The sequence below is a fragment of the Antedon bifida genome, chromosome 3 (assembly GCF_963402885.1).
Source record: "Antedon bifida chromosome 3, ecAntBifi1.1, whole genome shotgun sequence".
NCBI lineage: Eukaryota > Metazoa > Echinodermata > Crinoidea > Comatulida > Antedonidae > Antedon > Antedon bifida.
This window is the reverse complement of record NC_136228.1, coordinates 6,622,084-6,639,808: the sequence shown is the minus strand read 5'-3', so window position 1 is coordinate 6,639,808 and position 17,725 is coordinate 6,622,084. Positions and strand designations below refer to the sequence as shown.

General features: G+C 33.6%; 1 protein-coding gene, 1 long non-coding RNA gene and 2 other non-coding genes across 4 annotated transcripts; 1 reads left to right on the top strand and 3 right to left on the bottom strand.

The window, feature by feature from the left end:
• The first annotated feature begins 127 nt into the window (after positions 1-127).
• On the top strand, positions 128-4,079 carry LOC144837386 (eukaryotic translation initiation factor 3 subunit G-like). The gene is made up of 10 exons (XM_078692459.1): positions 128-270; positions 365-413; positions 762-847; positions 978-1,037; positions 1,451-1,555; positions 2,063-2,243; positions 2,738-2,842; positions 3,087-3,220; positions 3,452-3,558; positions 3,863-4,079. The coding sequence occupies exons 1-10, from the start codon at positions 256-258 to the stop codon at positions 3,879-3,881; spliced, it is 861 nt and encodes a 286-aa protein (XP_078548585.1). The 5' UTR covers positions 128-255; the 3' UTR covers positions 3,882-4,079.
• A 4,298-nt stretch (positions 4,080-8,377) lies between these two features.
• Positions 8,378-17,721, bottom strand: LOC144838635 (uncharacterized). The gene is made up of 18 exons (XR_013611677.1): positions 17,677-17,721; positions 15,228-15,281; positions 14,769-14,817; positions 14,192-14,233; positions 13,833-13,872; positions 13,567-13,610; positions 13,158-13,225; positions 12,748-12,791; positions 12,385-12,547; positions 11,988-12,055; positions 11,671-11,702; positions 11,221-11,258; positions 10,790-10,844; positions 10,431-10,485; positions 9,720-10,158; positions 9,332-9,376; positions 9,040-9,090; positions 8,378-8,806 (listed from the first exon to the last, which is right to left on the bottom strand). It is a non-coding gene; the product is annotated as an uncharacterized LOC144838635 (long non-coding RNA).
• LOC144838891 (small nucleolar RNA snR60/Z15/Z230/Z193/J17) lies at positions 14,304-14,385 on the bottom strand. Its single transcript, XR_013611729.1, has one exon. It is a non-coding gene; the product is annotated as a small nucleolar RNA snR60/Z15/Z230/Z193/J17 (small nucleolar RNA).
• Positions 15,104-15,185, bottom strand: LOC144838890 (small nucleolar RNA snR60/Z15/Z230/Z193/J17). The gene has a single exon (XR_013611728.1). It is a non-coding gene; the product is annotated as a small nucleolar RNA snR60/Z15/Z230/Z193/J17 (small nucleolar RNA).
• Positions 17,722-17,725: the final 4 nt, after the last annotated feature.

Genomic DNA, 17,725 nt, shown 5'->3' with positions numbered 1-17,725 from the left:
GGTTGCGCAATCAATCAACGCAAAAGTAGTACGAATCGAATTATTTTACTGTATTATAGAGGGCAGCATTTTAATAAAGTCCAGCAGCAGGTAAATTAAAACCGAAGTTGGGCGGATTGCGTTCACACTTAAGATTACTGACGCAATTGTAACGCGCTACGACATTAGGGAAAATAATTAAAACGAGGGGGAAGAAAAGAAGGATCGGAAGATAGTGAGCCGCATGGTTTTTTCTTTGGCGATTATATTGTTCATATGGTAGGCTTAAACGTAAGTAAATTACAAAATCCATTTACTAATATATACACCTAATATGCTTAATAAAGGATTTTGTGTAATGACCGAAATATTTTTACTTGCTTAGATAAAAATGAACAGCAAAAGTTGGGCCGATCAAGTCGAAGAGGAACGACGTAAGTAGACCGAACAGACTGGCCTTCTGCCGTTGGGCAACTGTGTTGTGTTGGTTGACTTGTGTTTTAGGCGAATACAAGGCCTAGGATATTTGCAATATAACGTATACACGTGGTTCATTTTCTGTGATGTATAAATAAATAAAAATACGATGTTTCAATCATCTGTCAATCAATCAGCAGATACTTAGCTTTGATTTGAACCTAGGCCTAATTCTAAATTTACTTTACCTTTTTATTTTATATTGAATAATAATACTATAATTATAGGCCAGGTCCTTGCGTCAGTGGCCTAATTTAATAAGCCTATTAATTAATGTAATATTTATAAATATGTTTATTAATTAGACGTTCCTCAAAATGAAGAAATAATTAAAGGAAACACAAAGAAATTGATTGAATACAGACGGGAAGAAAACGGAAAACTACAGAAGGTAAATTTATTTTAAAAAAGAAAGAAAATTGTTCAATACTACAACACAACCTAAAATGATTTTAAAAGAGTATTTCTTCTCTTGTATCTTTGCATTCTCTTTCATGTAATTTCTGGTTATTTTCTTTTAGGTTATACGAACCTTCAATATAGAACAAAGAAAAGCTTCTAAAACAGTTGCAACAAGAAAGGTAACTATTTAATCTATCTTCAATTGACAATACACAAGACACATGAAGTAACGATTGAGTGGCTAAAGGGTGGAGACCGTGGAACCGTAATTACATAGCCATAACACCGGCAAGGGTTCTAGGCTCATTCGATCCATAGTTCTGGAGGTAGAACAAGTCTTCTCGGATAAGGACTATAAACCGTAGGTCCAGTGTACACATCTAGCTCATGTGCACTTTAAGGAACCTACTACATCTTTCGAGTAGGGGTTTACCCCGGTGTACTAGAACACACACAGCCACTCTGGGAGAACAGTCTGTGACTGAAAAGGCCACCCAGTATAAAGAATAAGTAATGATAATAATGCAATAAAAATATACACATAAAGTCTAAATACAAAATGAGTAGTATTATATGATGTGATTTCTTGCAGGCTTGGCCTAAGTTTGGTTCAGCTAGCCAAGATGGTTCAGGACCTAACCCAGTTACAACTACAATCTCTGACGATATATTCATGCAGTTCATCACGGCCAAAGATGTAAGCCAGATAATATCAACAGATATCGTCAATATTAAGCTCTGTCTACACTATCAAACTAGTTTAACAAAAAAGTGTGATATGCCCAAATATGGTAGTTATATGACATCATCATGTCCATATATGGGCACATCACATTTTTTTGTGGAGAAAGAGCTGCTGCTTTCACATCACGCCCAGATTTACTCCGGTGCCCTGAGTAAATTATCAAGGAAAATGGGTTCAATGCAAAGCATAAGATCGTTCACATTGAATTTGTATGATTTGAATCCGTACCTGATTCGGACTCCAAATTTGTGTGCAATAGATCAAGAAGCCATTTGCTTGCTGAAATTGTTTTTTCTTTTGTCCAATCAGCAGTGAGCATGAATAACTACGCATGATAATGCATAACCGAATTCGAAAATTGAAGAAAAAATACAGTAAATGAATGCCAGTTGATTGGAATGGATTGACAAATATTTTGCGTTATTTGAATTTATTTATAAAATGTATTCTTGTTTTCAGGAGTTGAATGCAACCAATGAGAGTGATGACCCAATCAAGCGTATCGCCGCTGCGCAAAAGATGGTAATGTGCCGTGTCTGTAAAGGAGACCATTGGACAACAAAATGTCCATATAAGGATACATTGGAACCACTGCAGAAAGAGCTAGCAGCAGCAGACAAGCCACCTGAGGAGAACGGAAGTAAGTTGGTCAGCAGGGTAGGGTAGCCTAGGCCTAGGGCCTAAACATTGTAAAATTAGGTACTGAACCTAACCTATGTCCTATCTTTTGCATTGCAATTTGGTCTGGATCTGCCTATTCAAGAATATTCCAGAATGTTATTGGTCCACTTTAAAATGGAAATTTGTTTTGCTTGGCATTAAATTAAGACAATAAAACAACAAAGAAAAATACATCAAATTGCAAAAGGCAATGTTAAAATACTGTTAAAAAACTATTAAAAATGCAGATTACAAAAGCGCCAAAGGCTCTGTAAAATACTGTTAAAACGATTAAAATAATAAATTACAACAAATATTTATCGACGAACGTTGCCAGTAGGGCATAACTTTAATGATACCATGGTGCATCTATTTGGACCAACACACCAAGTTGGTGATTATATTATGAACGTACACAAAGACGCATTAACAATTATGTAGTTAACTAATTTTTATAATCTTATTTATTTGAAGCTGCCGAGCCTGGATCTACAGGGGCCTCAACTGGCAAGTACATTCCACCTGGCAAGAGGAAGGGAGCAGAAGCAGCCAGAGGGGGTGATCGTGATAACAAAAGAGGTAAGATAAATGTTTCTAATCTAAAGTGTTAATTACACATACATCCAAGAGTGTAGCTGCATCCAGTAGTGTAGCTACATCCAGGGGTGTAGCTACATCCAGGGGTGTAGCTACATCCAGGGGTGTAGGTTTGTTGTTTGTATCTTGTGTGTACAAGGGAATTTTAGGTGTGTTAGGTGAGTGATTGTACACCACATCTACAGCTTTGACCAAATAAAAAGGGTTAAATTTTGTTTTTTGTTAGATGATGGAGCAACTATTAGAGTTACTAATTTATCAGAAGATACCAGGGAGCCTGACCTTCAAGAATTATTCCGACCTTTTGGAGCGATTCAGAGGATATACCTCGCAATGGACAAAAATACAGGCATGTCAAAGGTAAATCAAAAATCTAAAGCTCTGTCTACACTATCAAACGAATGTGATGTCACCATATATGGACATGTTGATGTCATATTACTACCATATTTGGGCATATTTTTTTGTCAAACTAGTTTGATGGTGTAGACAGAGCTTTATACACTGTTGATATCAAATATTAAAACACTGCAAATAGTAAAACCCACATAATACAGACATCGTTTATGGATACATTGTTTATTATTGCAGGGATTTGCTTTTATTAATTTTCATCATCGAGAGGACGCCGCTCGAGCTATTGCTGGAGTCTCCGGTTATGGTTATGATCATTTAATTCTCAAAGTTGAATGGGCAAAGTAAGTAGAAATCTCTCATGCTTTGTAATACAGTATTTTTAGTTTAGTGGAGTTGAGGCTTGGTGGTTATGATGCTCGGCTACCAATCCAAGGGTCCTGGGTTCAAGTCCTGTCATGTCAGGATTTTTTCTAATGACAATTTACAACTCCACTCCCAAAGACTTGTAATAAGACTTTGTTTATGTAGAGCATCTTGTGTATATGTATGCGAACAGGATTGCCACCTTTAAGAAGGATAGTGAATGAATTCAGGCAATTTGTCTCAACAAACCAAAAAACTAATACAAATGTATTTTTTTTACAGACCGTCTGGGAGTACTTAATTGTGAATAGATATTCTTCACCAGTGACAATCAACAACAACCTGGAATATATACTCCTACACTACTTGCAGATATTAATGTACACTTTAAATTCTGTATACAGCAACTAATAGCGTTATTTGCTTTCTCTTCTCATACTCCCAGATTGTAATCTGTACATGTATACACATAGTTAATAAATTCTGTATACAGCAACAACTAGCGACATTTGGTTTCTTTTACTCCCACATTGTAATTTAAAGCTCTGTCTACGCCATCAAACTTTATGCGACAAAAAAATGTGATGTGCCCATGATTGTAGTTTTGTTTCTTATAATGAATCGTACTTGCAGAATAGTATAGTACAATTCTGTATACGGTGTATTGCATTACAACCAGTAGTAATATATTTAGTTTATATTGTACACACAAATTAAATTCTCTGTAACTAATCATACTTGTGAATGGTATTTAATAATTATAAAATATTGTGTTGCTCAAACTTCCCATAAGTAAAGTACACCAAATGACATCAGTGGTAACTTTGTCATGGTCACCACCACTCCATATCAATAGTTCAGTGACTAGCTGAAAATGAACAGGTCAAATTCTGTATTCAACTATTCAGTCGATCATTAATCATTCAACTAAGGCAAGCATTATTATGTTTTTGTACACACCGCATCTAAAGCTCCGTCTTGACTAGTTAGACAAAAAAGTGTGACGTGCCCAAATGTTGGATAGTGTAGACAGAGCTTTACAAATCGTTATGAATGTGCAACATTATTAGCATTATCTGAAACTTGGTTAGACAACAGTGTAACAGATGCTGAAGTAGAGATTCAAGGTTATACAATCACAAGGAAAGACAGAAATCGAAATGGAGGAGGAGTGTGTATCTACATAAGAAATGATGTATCGTTCAATACAAAACCTGAAATGAATATTGACAGTCTAGAATCAATTTGGATTGATATATTGCTACCCAAGTCGAAACCTATTGCTGTTGGATGTTTTTATCGCCCTCCCACTTGTAAAGCATTTCTTGAAAACTTAGAGTCATCCTTCTTAAACTTAAGATCTGATTGTGAATTGTATCTTTTAGGTGATTTTAATATTAATTTTAATAGTCAAGATGAACCACTATTGAAAAGGTATAAAGATGTATTAAGTTTATTTAATTGTTCTCAAATTATAGACATCCCTACTAGAATAACCGATACTACAGCTACTACTCTTGATCATATAATTACCAATTCAAAAGAAAAAATATTACAATATGGTACTTTAAATGTTGGTCTAAGTGATCACTTGATCACATATTGTACCCGTAAAATATGGAAATGTCAAATTAACAGACATAATACAATACGTATTCGTAGCATGAGACATTACAATAAGGAGTCCTTGCTTAACAAACTTGCTAATGTTAATTGGGAGTCAACTTTATCATGTAACGAAGTAAATGAGGCTTGGTTTAGGTTTAAAACTGTATTTTTAGGTGTCATTGACGAAATAGCTCCTGTGAAAGAAGTTAGAATTAAATGTAGAACTGAACCTTGGATGAATGATAATATCCTTCTGGATATTCGTCAAAGAGACAAACACCTATTTTTATTTAAGAAATACCATTGTAAAGACATGTACTCTAAATATTGTAAATTAAGAAATAAGATACAAAGAGATGTTAAGAAAGCTAAGTCAGAATATTTCAAAACTAAGATTGAGGAAAACAAGGGTAATCCCAAAAAACTTTGGCAAACCCTAAAATCTACAGGTTTTAGTCAACAAAGTAAATCTCAAAATACAATTGTACTTAATAATAATGGTCATCCATGCACTGAACCATTTTCTGTAGCTAATCTCTTCAACAAATTTTTCACTAATGTTGCTTCTTTGTTAACTGATAAATTACCAAATTGTAATAATATATTTGGTGTTAATACTACACCCTTCAAACAATACTATAAGAACAAAGGGATAAAGAAGAACAGTTTCGTTTTACAAACTATATCTAATGATTTTGTACTTGACCAACTAAATTCTTTAAATCCTAGCAAAAGTACAGGACTTGATAACATTCCTGCTAGATTTCTTAAGGATGGAGCTAATATTATTGTTCAGCCAATAACACATATTGTTAATTTATCATTATCTCTAAAGGTTTTTCCTAATGATATGAAATTTGCTAAGGTCACACCATTATTTAAAAAGAACAATAGGCAGGAAGTTAGTAATTATAGACCTATTAGCATCTTACCCGTAATATCTAAGATAATCGAAAAAGCTGTTTTTGTACAATTACATAACTATCTCAATGAAAACAATGTAATTAATGATTTTCAATCAGGTTTTAGAGGAAATTATTCTACTGATACTGCTTTAATTAATTTAACCGATCATATAAGATCTGAAATATCTAAAGGTAACTTTACAGGTTTGGTGGTCCTTGACATACAAAAGGCTTTTGATACAGTCAACCATCAGATATTATTGCAAAAACTGGTTCATATGGGCATTGATAAAGATTCTTTATTATGGTTTGAATCATATTTGAAAGATCGCAAACAAATTACATCAGTAAATGGCGTTCAGTCCCAACCATGTACTATATCTAGCGGAGTTCCGCAAGGTAGCATTTTAGGACCTCTTTTGTTCATATGCTACATGAATGACATCCCAATTAGTGTAAATTGCAATATTATGTTATATGCTGATGATACGATATTGTTGTCTTCTGGTAATGATATTAGACAAATAGCTAATGATTTAAGTTCAAACCTGGAATCATGTAACAACTGGCTTATAAACAACAAACTATCATTACATCCTGATAAAACTGAATCAATATTGTTTGGTACTAAAAGAAAACTTAAGAATGTTCATCATGATTTTGCTGTTATGTTTAAAAATAAGTTGATATGTAAGAAGAATATGATCTCATATCTTGGTTGTTTGCTTGATGAAGACCTGTCTGGAGAATCTATGGTTCAAAAAGTTCTTAGTAAGACTAATTCAAGACTTAAATTTTTGTATAGACATTCTGCATGTCTAAATTTCTTTTCTCGTAAAATTCTATGTTCGGCACTGATTACTTGTCACTTTGACTATGCATGTTGCTCCTGGTTTTCAGGTGTTTCTAAAAAACTTAAACAAAGACTCCAAACCAGTCAAAATAAAGTTGCTAGGTTTATATTAAATAAAAATAATCGTGCACATATTGGTAAAGACGAACTGAACCAAATCGGTCAATTATGTCTAGAGGATAGAATTTGCCAACTCAAACTTAATCATGTTCATAAGATTTTTTATGGAAAATCAGTACCTTATTTGACTGAAAAGTTTCAAAGAGTTTCATCTAACCACCATTATATGACTAGAAGTAGTGTCAATGGTTTTTCAGTTCCTAAATCTGATAGTCAAATATCTAAAACGTTTTATTATACAGGCATAAAGGCATGGAATAACCTACCTCATTCCATTCAAGAAATAGAAAACAAATTTAATTTTAAGAAAAATGTTAAATCACATTTCTGTTCTACCAAATAACTATATAAGTCAATCATAGTCTCTAATTTAACTGTTTTTTTTAATATTATTGTTATATTTACGTGTTTAATGCTATACTTTGTAATGATTATATTTTTTATTTTAGATTGTAAAAGGATCCCAATGGAAATAAGCTGATAAGCTTTTTGGGCTATCCTGGAAAATCTCTTATAAATGTATTATTTGTAATGTCCGTAATTTATGTTATCACTTTGTATGTTTTTTTTTTTATGATGATTTTCCAAATAAATTCAAATCAAATCAAATCAACACAATGTAAAGGCCAATTTACACAGACGAGCAGAAACTGCCTGGCTTGTCCCATTTACACAGAGCACGTAATTTGCAAGCCGAGTGGTGGAAAGTGGGTGCTTGTAGGCCTCGAGGTTAATGCACGTTACAGAGAATTTGTTACCGCTCGTCTGTAAATTTGCCTTAACACAGTGTGCTACATACACATGCTAAATAAATAATACTCCAAAAATGAAACCAGTCTCATTTTTCAGGAACAGGCTGTATAGCCGTTATACATATTTATAACACGCCTGATTGTATTCATGCAATTTGATTGGTCAGTTAGGCATGACATATCATTTGGAATTAGTCCTATCTCATGAAAAAGGTTTCTGCAAACATTTTGAGAATTTTTGCTACGCAACGTCGACTCTCTATCGAACGAGGCCAACTCAATTTTTCAACTCATGAAATATTCTCATATCATTAATTATTTGTATAATGCACACACATACTAGGCATGGAGGAATTATATAGATCTAGCAACAGTACTGTGTTGCCCAGATAAAGTGACACAAAAATATTACAAACTACAATCAAAGTACAGTATCTTTTTAACATTTTTTATTTCAAATTGACCAATTTTAACATCTAAGTTATTTGCATAGAGATGAAAAACTATATGATGTTGAATTAGTTAGCCACATATGCAATATGTGACGTCAACAGGGGCTGGGAGTGACAAAAGGCATTGCCAAAGAGTGCTCGTCGGCTGTTTTATTTTCGTCGAAAATGAGCATGGAAAAAGGGAATAAAACAATGCAAATGGAATGCTGGTGCTATGCTGGAGGCTTGTCTTCACACAGCATTAATGGATGTTGATGAAAATAAACCAATAAATGTTTTGCAAAATGTTTATTGCAGTCAGGAACTGAATCAAAATTTACAAGTGAAAAGAACATAATGCTATAAAATATAGTAACATTATATAAAATATTGTGTTGCTAAAACTTCCCACAAGTAAAGTACACCAAACGACATCAGTGGTAACTTTGTCATGGTCACCACCACTCAATCTCAATAGTTCAGTGACTAGCTGAAAATGAACCTTAATAATATATCTGGAGTAGCCATCCCCACAACACAAACAGCTTTCTGCGAGTCTGTAAAATAAAATAAAAATATTAACTTCTTGTTATTTTATGGTTTTATATATAGTAGTAGTATTTTAAGACATCAGAACTAAACGTTCTCTTCAACAAATTTCAGCGAGAGAGTTAAATGTTCTCATCAAATGTCTTTCTGCAACAAAACAAGCATTTCGGATATAACATTTTGATCTACACTAAATTTACTAATTAATTAAACTACTGTTAAAAAAATAGAAGATACTTACCACCACAATTTCTCTTTTTTAAGTCCTGGAAAGAAACATGGAATTGAAGCTCTGGAAAGCAAATGGATGAGATTATTTAATAATATATTTTATCGATCTACGTCATCAATAAAATCTGGTCCGATTGATTGACCTCAGTGAACGGAATGTTGCTATCATCGAATTACTCTTGATGGCAGAATTAGTTTTGCATCATTGGTCAAAGGTCAAAACGATTCAACTCAAGAGAAACCAAATGTCAGTAATTGTTGCTGTATACAGAATTTATTAACTATGTTTATCAATTTATTACCTTCAAAATTGCAGGTGAACAGCCAACACAGTATCATACACCTATCTGAAAAATCCAAATACAATATTACTGAATTGTTTTTATTTACATCACAAACCATACAATGAGCCAAAAGGATAAGTTATTCCCAATCCTAATAAAGAAATCTATTTGACTTGTGTCCGCATCAGTCCACTACTTAAAATCTTCATTTATAATTCAGTGAGATTCCTCACATAGTCATCATTTGAAGACACAAATCATTATCAACCAACACATACATTAAAGGGCAACTCCAGGTTAAAAAAGTTTTAAAATATAAACATTGGCAACAAGAAGGATATTAACCCTGTTTTTTTTTATCGCTAAAGCAGAACATGCATTACAAAGTAAGCCCTTTTTTACTTACTGTGGAAATAAATTATGCTACACGTCAATTTGCAAGCTGATCTAGCTTTTAGCCAGCCACGACTGAATTGCATCAAAATTGAAATCACGGTGGTCGAAATGATACATTCTACAACATTGATTGCGAACGATGGATTAATGATTATAGAAAATGACTATGCTGAAGGCTGTTCATGTGATCCCATACAAGATTGATGCTGTAAAAGATGCTCTTTCAGCAATATAATAAAGCAACTATGACTCTCGTGCATTCTGGAATCGGCTGGCCAGATGTAAACAAGAAAAGGCAGAGTGAATGGCAGAGTATGAAATGAAAGAATGAGGCAGGTAATACCGGACGAGTTTGTACGTCAGCTGACAGAAAAGCTGTCTATTGCTGGTCAGATCGGAGCGGGACTGTTCTCAGTGTCGTTCCGGTGCAATCATAAATGCTTGTTCATCTGAAACAAAAAAAGGATGCTTGGTACAGATTGCGTTGAAATGTTTCAGATACACGTGTCTACACTATCAAACTAGTTTTGACGTGCCCAAATATGGTAGTGATATGACATCACCGTGTCCATATATGGGCACATCACAGTGATTCACCTCAGGTTGCAAGATACATGTAATCATTCCTTTCATCTGGATCACTCAGATTGTTCATCATTGGCGAGTTCACAGGAAACTACATTGACCTATGACCTTAATGGAGATAAGCATGTATACTAACCTGGCTCAAAGATGGTGGTTACACTGTGCCAACCAATAACGACAACATCACAAATCTGTAAAACATGTGGATGTTATGTAAATTTGGTACTACTGGAAATATTATCAATACAAAAGGAAACCGAACAAGCTAGCTAAATGCAGAATACTTCTACCAACTTTACTTAAATACATTTTGTAAGCATAGATTTACATAGACAGGAAATTTATTTTACAAATGCAGATAGTAGGTAACAAAAGAAAAACAACTTTTCATCTCAGATTCAGAAGAGAAATCACAAGATATCATTTAGTGGATCACTCTGATACAAAATCATCATCGATGCAACTAACATAACTAATTAAAGTTAGTTTACTTACATGGTAACAATTAGTTTCTAAACCAACATGTAGATATATTCAGTATCTAGTCAATCTGAAAAAATAATTTTGTATTAATTATACAGGTTATTAATATTGTATTGGTCTAAAGCTCTGTCTAGACTATCAAACCAGTTTGACAAAAAAGTGTGATGTGCCCAAATAGGGTAGTGATATGCCCAAATATGGGAGCTGGTGATACGACAACATCATGTCCATACATGGGCACAACAGCAAGTACCTGCTCAGACTAAGTAAAGATGGTCACATATAAAATCCCTAGCAGCGATTCTTGAGTCATCATAACAGGTATTGTCTATAGGCAATTTTAGAATGAACAATTGTTTAAAAGCCTATTGTTTCACCACTAGGAATGTGAATTGCTTTCAGTTCTTAGGCGTGCAAATCGTAAACAAATATTTAAAACATACCTTTATGCATAGCTCAGTCATACCAATGTTTCATTGTTCTGTAGAGAAATAAAAACTCATTCATTTTCTTTGTTTAAATTGTTAAAAAATCTATTTTTTAATGGTTTGATTTGCCTCCGAGATCTTGGTGGTAGGGTACTATCACACAACAGTCAAAAGTAGCAATGTTTTCTTCCTCGACAAATCTTTGTAAAAATTATCACAATACACCTTTAAGGCCAACTTACACAGATGAGCAGCGTACCTTGTCCCACAGAGAATATGTATCTAACCTGAGCGGAAACCGCCCGTCCACCCTGCGCTGTGTGTAAATGTTTATAAGGAATAACAGATTTTATATTTGTATTACCGTTACCGCTTCTCTGTGTAAATTGGCCTTTGTATGATAAATGTAATGCAGTGCTTAACTGGGACATTGTGTAACATAGTATGATTCGTTATGTGCTTTACCTTATATGGTATATATTGGACACCAGCCGTTTCTGTTAAAATAAGAAATAATATAGATTAATAAAATAAAAAGGATTTTTTTTTGCAAGAATTATTTTAAACAGATTGCCACATCAGGTCTACTACTATTGGTTGTTATAATCATTGTAAATCGTTTGTCCCTATCTAGTGTCATCATTTATGGCAAAATCTTAATGATCTTGAAAGGAATTTCTGTAACTAGCCTGCCATAGAAGCAGTGTGAAACAGCTTCTCTTTCAACAATCAACATATTTTGGAAGGAAAAGGGTCCTATTGAAACAAGATTATTTACTTACCAAATTGTGCCAGTATCCAAATTTGTACTTGGTGAAACTATCCCCCGTCGGACACCATCCCGATATTTCTAGAATAATAATTTTCATATTCAGGGAATAATTTCGCCAGTGTAGCATAGCAAAAAGCTATACAAAACAAACTTATTGCTACACATTTTTAAAATTGTGTAGCAAAAAATACAATTGATACAAGACAAAACTATTTCTTGACTCAAAAATCAGTTTGATTAGCAATATTGCTAAACAAAATTTTTTAATGAAATTTTTCCATGATATGCTATTGATAAAATTAATTTGCATCAGATCGCCCTAGTTGAAGTCGTGGGTCAGTCACTGTCCATCAGACAATTTAGTCTTCAATCATCACTTGCAAATTATCAATTTATTACATCCTTACCCATTGTCAAAAGGCAATCTTGAGAGAGCCGACTTATCGCCACGGAGCTACGCCCCCAAAAACGTATGTAAAATACCGCCATCAGATGCAACCAGCAAGCTGCGTTTAGGTTTATCATTTTCACTCTAACTTCACGCAATGACAGACAGCATTTTTCATTTCACTATGAAAATAATTTCCAAAATCAAATAGTCGGCAATATTTACACAGATACATATAATCAAACATGTTTAATTTTCAGTTGCATCAGTCCTATCGATCCAAAGTTAGTTTAATCATGTGACTCATGACTTTCTGATGTCATCATTTGCAACAATATAATCTTTAAAAATAAATTAAATAATTAAAATAAATTATTCTTACCATTTGGTGCGACTAACGTCCGTCTTCCTCCTTGGTGCGACTTCCTGAAATTTATATAAAAGTTTATAGTTTAGTTTATAGACATATATTCATTAGAGGGGAAATAGGCTATTGTGTGCATATAATCAGCAGATCTATCTCCTCCAACTACAGACTGTTTATTTCGTGGGAGTAGCTAACTGCGAGGCGTTTGCGAGTAACCAATCAAATACATCTTTTGTTAGATGATACGAAATTGTGTCGAACCGGGTGCCCGAAAAGCAGCGGATATCTGCTATCAGCGAATATGGCAAGACTGGGGTTTAATGTCCGAGACTTTAAGCACCGGTCGTTTCATGTACGTTCGTATCAACGACAGTGACTCTAGAATCGGTAAAGTTTTAAGCATATGTCAATGTATTTTAACTTACTTATTTTATTCAAGTGCATAAAATGTTGCAAGCTGTGCACGTTCCAACACATCCAATGTAGGCATCACCTAATATATAATGAAACGGTGCATTTTAACAAAAAGTTTATCAGAAACCGATCATAAATCATTTAAATGAAGATTATTTACGTTCAAAACATTCAATCCAGATATATTTATTATAAATTGTGTCGAACCGGGTGCCTGAAAAGCAGCGGATATCTGCTATCAGCGAATATGGCAAGACTGAGGTTTAATGTCCGAGACTTTAAGCACCGGTCGTTTCATGTACGTATGTATCAACGACAGTGACTCTAGAATCGGGAAACAACATATTCATATCAATATATAGTCACGTTTGATAATTGTGCATTATACAAGAAAAAGACAAAAAGATCAATTTCACTTACGTATTACTTCGTCCAGAGAACATCCATTCTGCAATTTAGTAAACCTACAAAAATTTTAATTCATAAAGCTTAACAATTTATATTTTTAAATTACATTTTTACTAAATTCATATTAATATTGATTTGCCTCTGAGATCTTGGTGGTAGGGTACTATCATACGACAGTCAAAAGTAGCAATGTTTTCTTCCTCGACAAATCTTTGTAAAAATTATAAATTATCAAAAAATATAGAGTAAAAGCTTGCATACAAAACTAGAAAATTTACCTCATTTCAATGGCCATATCATGCGACAATATCTTAAGTGCTACAAAATAAAAAATAATAATTAGAACACAATGACAAATTTGAAATGTAAAGCAAATATCAACTTTCAATTTTTTGCATCAGATCGCCCTAGTTGAAGTCGTGGGTCAGTCACTGTCCATCAGACAATTTAGTCTTCAATCATCACTTGCAAAAAAGGTTACACAAATAAAAATTCAAGTAGCATTATGACTCGAGTGGCACGCCTAATTGGCCTAATCTTTTGCCACTCCTTAGTGCAATCTAGCTATTTTGTCTTGTTTTGTTTGTAATAATGTGTTTGCCGAAATTAATAAAATGAAAAATAAAATATAACTTACTTTTCTTCTCAATAATATGTTGCCATGTACCATATTTAGTGCCTAAAAAAATGAAATAAAATATTTAAAAATCAAATGTTTCACTGCAAACCTATCCTGTAATATTGGAATTTGTGTTGCTCAGATAGGGGCGAAATCCTATGGCAAGATCGTCATGGTAATCAGCTGAACTATGCGAGCATCATAGCAACACGTATTACAAAATAATTACACAAGTTATATCATGCTTTTAAATTTAATAAAAATTGTGTATTTAGTATAATCATTAGAGATGTAGCATAGAGTGAAACAAGAGCTTGAATGTCTTGCCGGCACGAGACAATGGTTTTAGTTTTAACATTCTTTGGCAAGTAATGACCCACTTATATCACAGCTTTTTTTAAAGAATGATGGCATAGGACTTTTAATGTTTAAACATTAAATTCACCAACGTTTGCCCACAATGTATTTAAGGAATTTTCTTAAGAAAAAAACTATATAAATTTAATGTAGAAAAATACTATTTTTAGCAAATGAAGCTAAATATCTTTACAGAAGGTTATGCCTGTTGCAATACAATCAATAATAAACTACTTACTGTAAGCTGAACTTGCAACATTTTTTGTTTTTATTCGACAACACCAATCCTGAAAACAATCAAATTAGCCACAATTATACCGTAAATTAGAAATGAACCTGCATTTATTGAGCCATAAGCTCTGTCTACACTATCAAACTTTATGCGACAAAAAATGTGATGTGCCCATATAGGGACATAATGATGTCATCACTACCATATTTGGGCATATCACTACCATATTTGGGCACATCACACTTTTTGTCAAACTACTTCAATAGTGTTGAGCTTTATAATTATGCTATATTTATGTATTGAATTAAGTATAGCCTTGGGATTGCAATAAACAATTCAAGAGTGTTGCTCAGATAGGGGCGAAATCCTATGGCAAGATCGTCATGGTAATCAGCTGAACTATGCGAGCATCATAGCAACACTAAATCAATTCTTTAAATTTAAATTCTTTATACGAAAATTTACCTTTTTTTCAATTTCAATGACAAATTCAGTTCACAGATTAACAGTCGCTCAATTCTAAACAAGAAATATAGTAAATTTAGAAAATAATAAGATTTATTTGGGAATGATGACTAGTGTAGATTCTACAGATACTAATATGGTTTTCAGATAGAGCTAATAATATTTCCTTCATTTAATATCGGGTTAAAAAAAAATCATCACAAAACCATACACTCGCTATAAACAAACATGGAAGACACATAATTACATACATAATCAAGATTGGGCAATTAAATACCAAAACCTATTCAAGTAAATCCCTGTATTTATGTATACTACAGACCTTTCTTTTATGAATTTCTACACTATAAGGGAAAGGTTCAGGGCTGAGCGAACCCACTTGCCCGACGCCCGGGACAAGTGTTTTTTACGGTCGGACAACCACATTTGACATATCCTCTTGTCCCAGGACAAGCACTTTTGAAATTCAGGAAATTAAAACTAAGAGCACAGAAAACCATGTGCCAACACTTAGCCATGTGCATTAACAAAAATAGCAAGCTTCTTCAAAGCACATTAAACCCAGTGCATTTAATACATCACTGATTGGTCAATGACCTGAGTCACATCATTATAGATTACACGATTTTCTATTTGGGGAGGTAATTAAAACATTTTTGGACCATGCAGTGGTTGAGACATAGGTTAACTGGGTAATTAAAAAATTCCCAGTTAAAAAGAACCCCCGTAATTAATGGACTCTACCAGGTATTGTTGATGAAAAATACCATGCATCAACATGGAGGCTGTACACACGCGAGGAGGTGGTAGGCCCAGTATTTTCATTTTTCTCTGTACATCGTGCATGGAGCGGACAATTGATAAAGTGGTTTCATAGGGAAAAGAGTGTTTTTTATAAATTTACCTGTGAAATGATGCAACAAGCTATTTTATTTAGTGAATTGGATAATAACAAAAACATCCTCTCTCCGTACAGAAGTTGTAGAGTAGGAGGCCTAACTTCTAGAGTATGGATGGCCTCCTGGGGCCTGAAGAGGAGGTATTTTTCTCTCTCTCCATGGTGACGGTCTAGGCCTAAGCTTTAATTAGTATTGGGCCTAGCTAGCCCTACATTAATTAGGTATTATTTTGTTAATTAATTATGCCTGGACAAAATAGAAATTATTAAAAAAAAAAAAATACCTAGCTAGCCGGCATAGCTGCAGTACTAAAGATCAGTTCACATGTATGACTAGGCTATGATACGTTTGTATTTATTAATAGACACCACAGTTTTTTTGGTAATTCAATTCTTTTATTTTTTATTTAACTACTATTTATTAATTAGGCCTACAGTACTCACACTGTTTTGTTAATAAAATAAAACCTAAAAATGACCGTTATTTTTATCAAAATATTGAGCGGGCTAAAAAAGTCTAGGCTAGGCCTATAAACTGCTGAATTTTAAATAGACAATAAACACTTGCGTGACATTTGTTGACACTTGTGTAATTTTACGCCTATTGCGCAATTTTACGCCTATTGCGCAATATTACGCCTATTGCGCAATAAAGAGGGACAAGTAAATTTTTTTCTCGGACAAGTGAATTCCATGCAGGTACTTGTCCTGGGACAAGTGAAAGAAATTGAAATTCCCTCACCCCTGAGGTTAATTTGATACCGAGCGAAAAGTGAAATGTATGTATTAAATTCTAATCAAAAAATATGGCCAATTATTTTTTTTTTACCATGAATTCATAAATTACATTCATTAGGCCTCTCCCTAGTAATGTATAAAGTATAGATAGGTACCTGGCAAGAACATTCAAAACCAATGTTACTTATTGAGTCGCATAAAAAAATGCAGTGAAAAAATGCATTCCATTGAGACAAAAATTATATTGGCCCTGCCGCACCAATAAATAGAAATTATTTATTGAAATTGATACACACGTCTATAAATATAATTCAATTCTTTATTAACACATCAAAACATATTTGATAAAATTAACATCAAGAAGATAATCAACAAAACAACATCGGCAATTAATTAATCATGTCTCCTAAAAAAAGGCAGAGTTAACATCAAAATTATGAGCACCCCCCAAAAAAATGGAATACAAATTGTCATTATCGTAAAGTAATCAAAATCTCTCTATAGAAATCATCGTCGATATTTCGGCTAGGGTAGGCCGATCATTCACACCTTCCTATTAGCTAGGCTACTTTAACACTAAGATGGTAGACCATCACATCACACGTGCCCTTCGGATTGTTGCTCTGCCGCGCATGCTTTAAGTTCACTCACACTCACCTCGCGAAAACTAGGCTACAATTTTCGACTCTATTTTTACCTTATAAACGTTGAATAATGAAATAATATTGCATGGTTTATAATAATACATTTATTTGCAAACTATATTAATCCATTACAACCCAAAATAGTCAATTATTACATCAGTCTTCTCACCTTCTCTAGTACACGTGTTACTCAAATGAGAGTTGGTGAGAAAAGGAAG